This window comes from Hyaena hyaena, unplaced genomic scaffold (assembly GCF_003009895.1).
Source record: "Hyaena hyaena isolate Hyena2069 unplaced genomic scaffold, ASM300989v1 scaffold_227, whole genome shotgun sequence".
In the NCBI taxonomy this organism is placed as follows: domain Eukaryota; kingdom Metazoa; phylum Chordata; class Mammalia; order Carnivora; family Hyaenidae; genus Hyaena; species Hyaena hyaena.
The window spans coordinates 2496420-2508019 of record NW_024080859.1 but is presented as its reverse complement, the minus strand read 5'-3'; the positions used below and the strand labels follow the sequence as shown (position 1 = coordinate 2508019).

The window sequence follows — 11600 nt, the reverse complement described above, 5'->3', positions numbered from 1 at the left end:
AAAAAAAAAAAAGAAAGAAAGAAATGGCTGATACAGAATGAAAAAACTGTGGTCTCAGAATTTCTCTACAGTAAAATTATATAAATGGCCTCAATTGCCAAATATAGTTTACTCCATGCAACTCCATACAAGAGTTCATCGCTATATGAGTCAAATGGGAATCTCCAAATTGCTCCTGATTCAAGGCTGGAACTAACTTAGGAAATTAAGAAAACTGGAAAGGAAAAATTGTTAGCTATCAGAAGGCACAGAACATTAAACAAAAGGACTTATTTAAATTCAATAAAGCAGTTGAACTTTAGAAACATTGACATTCTAGGATATAAATAGAGGGATTAAGTTCTTCTTTCATGATCCAATTAAAGAATCACAATCTCTGGCTGTTAAGCATTAAGCTTGCAATCACAGGTACTTCTTGAAAAATGGCCCTTTTATGGCTTCCCTCTGAAAAATTCACTTAGAACCTCTTTTACGTCTTTGTTCCTCAGGCTGTAGATGAAGGGGTTCAGCATGGGCGTGACCACCGTGTACATCACTGAGGCTGTTGCACTTGAGTGGGAGCTCGGGGTAGCAGCGGAGCTAAGGTACACTCCCAGGCCCGTACAATAAAATAAGGAGACAACCGAGAGGTGAGACGCACAGGTGGAAAATGCTTTATACTTGCCCTGAGCTGATGAGATTCTACATATGCAGAGAACTATCTTAGAGTAAGAGTAAAGGATCCCAGCTAGGGGACCACCAACTAGCAGCACAGTTGCAAAATATACCACCATGTCATTAAGAAAGGTGTCAGAACAGGCAAGATGGATCATCTGATTGAGTTCACAGAAAAAATGGGGGATTTCCATGCCTGTACAGAAGGACAGACGCAACACCATTAAGGTTTGTAACAAGGAATGCAGGACACTTGTGATCCAGGACACGAGTAACAGCAGCCCACAGAACTGAGGGTTCATGGTGACTGTGTAGTGCAGGGGGTGACAGATGGCCACAAACCGGTCATAAGCCATCACAGTCAAGAGGAAGTTGTCTAAACCTACAAAGAGTGTGAAAAAGTATATCTGTGTGATGCAGCCCGCATAGGTTATGACCTTGCTCTGAGTCTGGATGTTCCACAGCATCTTCGGGACGGTGGTGGAGGTGAAGCAGATGTCCACAAAGGACAGGTTGGCGAGGAAGAAGTACATGGGCGTGTGGAGGTGGGAGTCAGAGTTCACAGCCAGAATGATGAGCAGGTTCCCAAGAACGGTGACCAAGTACATGGACAGGAACAGCCCAAAGAGGAAAGGTTGCAATTCTGGTTCCTCTGAAAATCCCAGAAGAAGAAATTCTGAACTTTGTGTATCGTTGCCTCTTTCCATGTAGTCGATGTGACTACCAAAATAAGAGAAAAAGAGCATGACACAATCATGGATTACTAAACTGGATGATACTATTGTTTATATTCTGCACTCAAGAAATTAATTTTTATATTTGTGGATGGAACATAATAAGAATATTAATATCTAGGAATAGAAGGAAGCTCTCTCAACATAAAGCCATTTATGAAAAACCTACAGCAAACATGATACTCAGTGGTGCTGCAATGAACATTTTCCTGGCTTTCACAACTTCTACTCAACATAACACTGGAAGTTCTAGTCAGAGCAATTAAAGAAAGAAAAGAAAGAAAAGGTATCCAAACTGGAAAGTGATGAATAGATTTATGTATGTAGATGATGTGATCTTATGTATAGAAAATTCAAATGATTCCACAAAAAAACGTTAACAGTAACAAATTAATTCAACCAAGTAACTGGATACAAAGCCAATGAAAAAATCTGTTGCATTTCTATATATGGACAGTGAACAATCTAAAAAGGGAATAAAACAGTTCCATTTATGTGACATCCAAAAGAATAAGACTCTCATCACATATCAGTCAGAATGGCTAGTATAAAAAAAAAAAACAAGAAATAATAAGTGTTACTGAGGATATGGAGAAGAGGGAAAACTCAGTGCACTGTTGGTGGGAATGCAAACTGGTGCAGCCACTGTGGAAAACCGTATGGAGGCTCCTCAAAAAATTAAAAATAGAGGGACGCCTGGGTGGCTCAGTTAGTTAAGCATCCGACTTCAGCCAGTTTGAGCCCCATGTCAGGCTCTGTGCTGACAGCTCGGATCCTGGAGCTGCTTCAGATACTGTGTCTCCCTCTCTCTCTGCCCCTCCCCCAACTCATGCTGTCTCTCTCTCAAAAAATTTAAAAAACATTTTTTTAATTAAAAGGAGAAATACTACATGATCAAGTAATTCCATTACTGGGTATTTACCCGAAAAAAACAAAAACACTAATTTGAAAATATATAAGCACCCATGTTTATTGCAGCATTTTTTTATAATAGCTAAGATATGGAAGCAACTCATGTGTCCACTGATAGATAAATAGATAAGATTAGTATATATCTAAGTAGATAAAATATATATTGGTATATATCTTAAGTAGATAAAGTATATATTGGTAATATATATTGGTATATATATAATATATATGCTGATATATATCTAAGTAGAAAAAGTATATATTAGTATATGTATTGGTGTATATTGGCATATATATTGGTATATATCTAAGTAGATAAGGTATATATTGGTATTATATGGGCATGTGGAGGTGGGAGTAAGAGTTTACAGAGTTTATATTGGTATAGCGTATATACCAATATATAATACCAATCGATACCAATATATAACATATATATAATATTTATATATTGCTATATATATAAGTAGATAAAGTATATATTAGTATATATAGGTATATATTGGTGTATATATATTGGTATATATCTAAATATATAAAGTATATATTGGTAATATATATTGGTATATATATATAAATAATATATACTGGTATATATAATGGAATATTACTCAGCCATAAAAAAGAATTAGATCTTGTCATTTGGAACAACATAAATGAATCAAAAGAGTGCTGTATTAAGTGAATAAGTTAGACAAAGACAAATACCATATGATTTCACTTATATGTATAATGTAAAAAACAGAACAAACAGACAGACAGACAAAGATACTTAAACACAGAAAATTAACTTGTACTTTCCAGAGGGCAGGTGGGGGGAGGGTGGTAGATTAAGGGTATTATGAGGTACAAATGAGATCTTGCCATTGGCAACACTGTACATGGACCTAGAAAGTATAATGTTAAGTGAAATAAGTCAGTCAGAGAAAGACAAATGGTTTTACTCATAGATGGAATTTAAGAAACAAAACAAATGAACAAAAGAAAAAAGAGACAAACAGAAAAGCAGACTCTTAACTATAGAGAACAAAGTGATGGTTACCAGAGGGGAGGTGGATAGGGGGATGGATAAAATAAAGGAAGGAGATTAAGAGTACATTTATCGTGATGAGCACCATATAATGTATACAATTGTTGAATCACTATATTGTACCCCTGAAACTAATATAACAATGCATGTCGATTATACTGAGATTAAAAAATAAATTTTAAAAAATACAAAAAATCACCCAACGTCCTTTAAATTACCAAAAAAAAAAAAAATCCCCAAAATAGGAACAACTAAAATGAATGAAATCTACAGGTAAAACCATCTTAATTAAGGCAAGAAACTGAGAAAGAAGAAGTTAAACATTAACAAAGAGAATTTAAAACATTTTTAGGGCCAAATTATCTCCACATAATTCAATAAAGAAAAATAATCTGTAAAATTCATTTGAAATGCTGACAGCTATAGAAAATGGGCATACAATATTTGGGCATATAATAACAAAGGGCAAATCAAAATGGTGACCAAGTGTATGAATTTTGATCAAACTCACTAATAGTTTATGACAAAAACAAGAAATCTCTGGGGCGCCTGGGTGGCTCAGTCGGTTAAGCATCCGACTTCGGCTCAGGTCATGATCTCACGGTTCGTGGGTTCGAGCCCCGGGTCAGGCTCTGTGCTAACTGCCAGCTCAGAGCCTGGAGCCTGTTTCAGATTCTGTGTGTCCCTCTCTCTCTGACCCTCTGCTGCTCATGCTGTCTCTCTCTCTCTCTCAGAAATAAATAAAAAACATTAAAAAAAAAAAACACATCCATCTCCCTGTCAAAAAATTAAAGAGCTGTCACATCAGTTGGGATTGGAACTGTTAAACAAGTAGCAACATGGTACTTAATTTTCATAGCAGAAAGCGCTGTAACACTTGGGAGAAATAATCTGAAAACAGCTATTAGTATTAAAACCATAAATACGTATTCTTTTGTTTTTAATTTAATGTTTTATTTATTTCTGAGACAGAGAGGGAGGCAGCGTGAGCAGGGAAGGGTCAGAGAGAGAGGGAGACACAGAATCTGAAACAGGCTCCAAGCTCTGAGCTGGCTGTCAGCACAGAACCCAATGCGAGGCTCGAACCCATGAACCATGAGATCATGACCTGAGCCGAAGTCAGACACTTAACCGACTGAGCCACCCAGGCGCCCCATAAATACATATTCTTTAACTCAGGGTTTCCCAGTCTCAGCACCATTGACATTCTGGCCCAGATCATTCTCTGATGTTTACAGCATCCCCCTCTAGTGAAATCTCCCCAATCTGACAGCCTAAAACGTCTCTGGACATTGCTCAATGTCCCTGGAGGGCAAAATGATCCCCTGTGGAGAATCAGCATTTTAACTCAATCTCAAAATATTTTTGTATAATTTATATAATAGCAACTGAATGAGAAAGAATTGAAAAATCCTGAAAAGTGTAAATGACACGGTCACACCCTGAAATATTATGCAATCACTGAAAGAATGAAGTAGCATTATACTGGTTGATGGATGCGAGTCCAAAATGTACTATTGAGGGAGACAAGCTATGGGGGAAAAAAGACCGCTAGACCCTAAAGACTATTTACACTGCGCATAAGATTCTATTCATGAATTTGTGTAAAAGTGTGTGAATATTTGCATGTGCATAATATAGAAATTTGAGTTTCAAAAGAAACTAAGAGCTTATGGAACAAAGAATAGCAGAGAGAATGGTCATAGGTTAGGCATTGAGTTCTTTCAAACACTGTATGAAATACAATGACAATCTAAACCTAACTTAATAGAGAAGGGTAAAATAATATTAATGTAATGATATCTTTTGGAACAGTAAGTCAAGATTAAAGTGCTAAAGACTTGGAAATAGGAGGGGGCCCTGGGCGGCTCAGCCGGTTGAGCATCCAACTTCGGCTCAGGTCATGATCTCACGGTTCGTGGGTTCGAGCCCCATGTAGGGCTCTGTGCTGACAGCCAGCTCAGAGCCAGGAGCCTCTTTCAGATTCTGTGTCTCCCCCTCTATCTGACCCTCCCCTACTCATGCTGTCTCTCTCTCTTTCAGAAATAAATAAAAAAACAAAAAAAGACTTGGAAATAGGGGCACCTGGCTAGTTCAGTCAGTAGAGTATGCCAACTCTTGATCTTGGGGTTGTGAGTTCGAGACACACATTGGGTGTAGAGAGTACTTAAAAAAAACATAAAAACTTGGAGGGTACCAGGGCTGCTCAGTCAGTTAAACATACAACTCTTCATTTTGGCTCAGATCATTATCTCATGGTTCGTGAGTTGGAGCCCCAAATATGGGCTCCATGTTGACAGCACAGAGCCTGCTTGGGATTCTCTCTCTCTCTCTTCCTCTCTCTCTCTGCTTCTCCCCCCTCAAAATAAATAAATAAATAAATAAATAAATAAATAAATAAATAAATAATAAAAACATAAAAAACAAGAACTTGGAAATAAAAGAATACAACAAATATAACAAAAAGTCTTTTTAAAAGTGGGTATGAAACATTATCTAAAGTTACAATTTTATCTTAAAGATATACTAATTCACATTTGTTTAAGAAGAAAAGGGGAACGTTAGTCAATTGACAAAGAAGAATGCCCTTCCAAACAATGGCTGAAGGTGATTTGACTTTGAGAAATAGATCTAATCACAAATGCCCAAAAGGTACAATAAGGAATAACAGAAATGTGAAGACAGTTGGAAATATGCATAAAAAGTGACTTATTAATTCAAACAATGCAGAAGAACTCTCTGCCCTTAAAAAAGTAAAAGGGGACAAGAAAATATGACCGAAAGATAGGTTTGAGCACACAAAATATATTAACATTCCTATTACCCTCTAATACATCTATATACATAAAGAACCAAACATCAAACCACGAAGTTGGTGGGAAAACTCCATTTCTTATATTTGAAAAAATGCAATCAAAACCAGGAATATAAACACTCCAAACCCACCAAACAAAAGCACGGAACTACCACAGACAATTTTCAATAGAGAAAGCCAATGTTTAAATATACATCATCCTCACCAGTAAGGAAGTAATTGCAATGTAAAGCTTTTTTTCATATTTCCTTTTTCACCCATTAATTTTTTTAATTTTAATTAAATTAAATTTTTTAAATTTGTAATGTACTTTTTCTTAATGTTTATTTATTTTGAGAGAGAGGGAGAGACAGAGCTTGAGCAGGGGAGGGGCAGAGAAAGAGGGAGACACAGGATCCGAAGACAGGCTCCAGGCTCTGAGTGGATAGCATTACTGATTGCAATGTTTCCTTTCTTTCTTAGGATCATAAATAAATACATTAATTAGTTAATCAAGCAAGCCAACAACCACAATGCTGCCCCAGTGCTGGGCTAGGTTGCATTGGCTCTCAGGTAGTGTCAGGTAAATGTTCTCACCCTTCTATTCTCTCTGGCCCTTTCCTGCAGAACCTTCTGGGTTTTTGGACTCACTTGCATGGGGGTCTCTGGGAGCAAGGTCTCTGTGTGAAAATCCGAATTCCTCCGTCGATAGTCGATGGTGGACACTGAAGCTCTGTTCTCAAAAAATGCAGCAGGAGTCTCCTGGCCAGGACTCCAAAGAAATAAGCGCGTCCCAGTCAGCCCAAGGTTGCACACACTGAAGGACAACAGTAAAAGAGATATTTTTTCCTCCCACCTCTGAGCACATCATCTCTTATGGGACATTGCTCTACACAGATAGGTATTTTTTCCTCTATTTTCCCTGTTCCCAAGAGACCAGCTTATAAGTCAGGTGAATCCATTATTACTTTTCCCTGAACTCACCTGCCTGCCAGGGAGCTACCCTCCTAGCTCCTTATCCCAACCCTGAGGTGAACTTTTCTCCAACAATAAGAGGGAAGGGGTTTTCTTCTCTTGGTTCCTCGGGTCTCCCAAATATTAACTGGTGGTGATCCGTCCAGAGGATTACTATTCTGCCTTCTACAAGGTGAAGAACTGTGTTCCTTTGATATAAAACCATGAGTACTACAGTCCTTGGCTTTCGCGACACTTCTGCCAAAACAGTTAAGAGTTCAATGTCTTGAAGGGTGCCTGGGTGGCTCAGATGGTTAAGCGCCAGACTTCAGCTCAGGTCATGATCTCACTGCTCATGAGTTCAAGCCCCGCATATCAGGCTCTCTGCTCTCAGTGCAGAGCCTGCTTTGGATCCTCTGTCTCCTCACTCTACTCCTCCTCCAGTCTCTCTCTGTCTCTCAAAAAGAAATAAACATTAAAAAAAATTTTAAGAAAAGAATTCAATGCTTTGATATAAATTAAGAGCTGTCGTTGAGTCTTAATTTACAATATATTTTGGTAACTAAAATGTTTACGTTTACGTATAGTTTCGGTTTCACACTATAAAAGAGTTCTAGAGATGGACGGTGGTGATGGCTGCCCAACAAAATGAATGTATTCAATACCGCTGAGCTGTGCACTTAATGGTGGTCAAGATGGGGGCAAAATCATTGATGGGGACTGAGGAGGGCACTTGTCATGATGAGCATTGGGTGATGCATGGAATTGTTGAATCACTGGATTGTACACCTGAATCTATTATAACACTGCACATTAATTATACTGGAATTAAAATTTTAAATACAAGAGCCAAAACATGGAAAGAGCCTAAGTGTCCATCAACAGACAAATGGATCAAGAAGATGTGGTTTATCTATACAATGGAATACTACATGGCAATGAGAAGGAATGAAATCTGGCCATGTGTAGCAACATGGATGGAACTTGAGGGTGTTATGCTGAGCGAAATAAGTCAGGCAGAGAAGGACAGATACCATATGTTTCCACGGATAGGAGGATTAGGAGGAACTTAACGGAGGACCGTGGGGGAGAAGAAGGGGGGAAATAGTGGGGGAGGGGAGGGAGGCAAGCCATGAGAGACTCTTGAGTGCTGAGAACAAACTGAGGGCAGATGGGGTGGGGGGGAGGGAAAGGGGGCTGATGGGCATGGAGGAGGGCACTTGTTGGGATATGCACTGGGTGTTATATGGAAACCAGCTTGACAATAAACTATTTTAAAAAATAAAATAAAGGGGCGCCTGGGTGGCTTAGTCAGTTAAGGGTCCAACTTGCACTTAGGTCATGATCTCGTGGTTTGTGGGTTCGTGCCCCACGTGGGGCTCTGTGCTGACTGCCAGCTCAGAGCCTGGAGCCTGTTTCAGAGTCTGTGTCTCCCTCCCTCTCTGACCCTCCCCTGCTCACGCTGTCTCTCTCTCTCTCCTAGAAATAAATACAAATATTAAATAAAATAAAATAATAAAAATTTAGAGTGAATAAAAAAGTGGTTAAAGTGGCAAATCATATGTTGCATGTATTTTAGCACAATAAAAAATCTTTAACTAAAAAATATATATATTTGGAACTCTTATGCACATTGGCTTGAGATTAACAACACCTTCTATGGGTTGTCCTAAATTTTTTATAAGAACCCATTCGCTGAGGTCAGTACTCTTATGAGTCTCATTCCACATTTGCAGAATGGGGCTCAGAAGGGTTGAGTGATCTGCCTAACGTTGTGAACTGAGTAAGGGGTGGGCTTTGACTGGAACTCTTTCAACATGTTTACAGACTTCTTCTAGCCTCGTCATTCTCATCTAGGGGAGATTTTGCCTCTTGGGGACACTTGGAAGGATCTAATGAAATGTTTGGTTGTCAGAACTGGGCAGGTACAATTGCACCCCCTCATCCCCGGTCAGTTCAGGCCAGGAATGCTGCACAACATCTACTGTTCCCAGGACAACCTTCATCACAAAGAATTATCCACCACAAATGTCAACAGTGAGAAGGTTGAGAAACACTACACTAGACCATGACTTCTCCAAATTCAATACATATGGGATTATTTACTTATCTTCCCCAAATGCAGATTCTGATAGGGCAGAGCTCATGTGGGCCCACATTTACCTAGCTTCCAGTTGTTGATGCTGTAGGCCCTGGTCCATGACCACTCTGAGTATCAAGGCTATGGTTCATACAACACAGTAGGAAATAAGAAGAAGAGGAAGAGGAAGAGGAAGAAGAAGAAGAAGAAGAAGAAGAAGAAGAAGAAGAAGAAGAAGAAGAAGAAGAAGAAGGAGAAGGAGGAGGAGGAGGAGGGGGAGGAGGGGGAGGAGGGGGAGGAGGAAGAAACGAAAATGCACAGAGGAACTGAATAGACATTTTTCCAAAGAAAACATCCAAATGGCCAACAGGTGCCTGAAAAGATGCTCAACATCATTAATCATCAGGGAAATGCATATCAAAAAACCACAATGAGATATCACTTCACCCCTGTTTGGATCACTGTCCTCATAAAGACAAGAGATAACAAGTATTAGGGAGAATGTGAGAAAAGGGAACCCTTATGTACCTATTGGTAGAAACGTAAATTGGTTCAGGCACTATGGAAGACAGTATGGAGTTTCCCCAAAAAATTAAAAATAGAAATACCATATGATCCTATAATCCTGCTTTGGGGTATATATCCAAAGGAAATGAAAGCAGGTTATGAAAAAGATATCTGCACTCTCATGCTTATTTATTGCAACAGTATTCACAATAACCAAGATATGGAAACAACCCAAGTGTCTGTCAATGAAGAATGGATAAAAAAGATGTGGTATATATGTTCAGTAGAATATTATTTAGCTATGATAAGTATGGCAATGTGGCCATTTGCAACAACAAAGATGGACCTTGGGGGCATTATACTGAATAAAATAAGTTATGACAGAAAAAGACAGATACTGTATGATCTCACTACTCTTTGGAATCTAAAAATAGCTGGGGGCACCTGGGTGGCTCAGACGGTTGTGTTCGACTTCGGCTCATGTCATGATCTCACAGTTCGTGGGTTCAAGCCCTGCGTCAGGCTCTGTGCTGACAGCTCAGAGCCTGGACCCTGCTTCAGATTCTGTATCTCCTTCTCTCTCTGACCCTCCCCTGTTCAAGCTGTCTCTCTCTCTCACACAAATAAATAAAAAACATTAAAAAAATTTTTTTAAAAAGCTGAACATGGGGCGCCTGGGTGGCTCAGCCAGTTAAGTGACCAACTGCAGCTCGGGTCATGATCTCCCAGTTTGTGAGTTTGAGCCCCACGTCGGGCTCTGTGATGACAACTCAGAGCCTGGAGCCCATTTCGGATTCAGTGTCTCCCTTTCTCTCTGCCCTTCCCCCGCTCACACTCTGTCTCATTTTCCTTCAAAAATAAATAAACATTAAAAAAAATTTTTTTAAGCTGAACTCATAGAAACAGAGAGTAGAATAGTGTTTACCAAGGGCAAGAAGGTGGAGAAGTTGGGGAAATATCGTTGAAGGGTACAAACTTGCAACTAGAAGATGAGTGCGTTCTGGAGATCTGATGCACAGCATAGTGATTATAATCAACAATACTGTATTATAAACTTCAAAGGTGCTAAGAGGCTAGATCTTAAATGTCCTCACTACAAAAAAAAATAGTGATAATTATGTAACATGATAGAGGTATTAGCTAATGCTGCAGTGGTAATCATATTGTAATCAACTCACTGATACCTTAAACTTCTACCGTGTTATATGTTAATTATATCTCATTAAAAATCTGTTAAAGAATAAAACGGGAACTTCCTAAATATTCACTTTGGGCATAGACTGTTTCTAGCTGAATGTTAACATCATGGAGGTAATTCTTACAGTAGCTTAGTTTGTATTTTCACATGTTCAGACAAGCCACCTCAGTGACCTTCTAATGAAACTAAAATAGTCTACTAAAAAAATTTAACTTACAGCTGAAAAGATTGAAAGATACAGGGTGGTTGAAATCTGAATCCCCCAAAGAATTAAAATTAGTGTCTCCAAGAGATATTTGCACACCCATGTTTAGAGTGACGCTATTCACAATAGCTAAAACATGGAAGCAAACCAAACATTCTTTGATGGGCGAATGGATAAGCAAAATGTGATGTATACATAAAATAAAATATCATTCCACCTTAAAAGGAAGGAAACTCTCATACTTGCTATCATGGATAAACTTCAAGACATACTAAGTGAAATAGGTAGTCACAAAAAACTGTGTTTTTTTGGTAGTTGGACTTGTGTGTGTGTGTGTATGTTTTTAATTTGGGTACATACATCTTAATGATTTGACAAGTTCACACATTATGCTACATTCACAAGTGTAGCTATCATCTGTCCTGATAACATCTCTATTAGAAAAAGACAACCTACTGAATGATGGAAAATGTTTACGAGTGACATATCTGTGAAGGGGTTAATATCCAAAATATATGAAGAATTTATACAA

The 11600-nt window shown here is 38.6% G+C and overlaps 1 protein-coding gene across 1 annotated transcript; it reads right to left on the bottom strand.

The window, feature by feature from the left end:
• Positions 1-431: 431 nt before the first annotated feature.
• Positions 432-1415, bottom strand: LOC120239212 (olfactory receptor-like protein OLF4). The gene has a single exon (XM_039243385.1). It carries the CDS (start codon positions 1398-1400, stop codon positions 432-434), a length of 969 nt encoding a protein of 322 aa, XP_039099316.1. The 5' UTR covers positions 1401-1415.
• Positions 1416-11600: the final 10185 nt, after the last annotated feature.

What these genes read in the sequence shown, in the direction of transcription:
- LOC120239212 (XM_039243385.1), bottom strand. Translation starts at nt 1,400, where the DNA reads ATGCTCTTTTTCTCTTATTTTGGTAGTCACATCGACTACATGGAAAGA.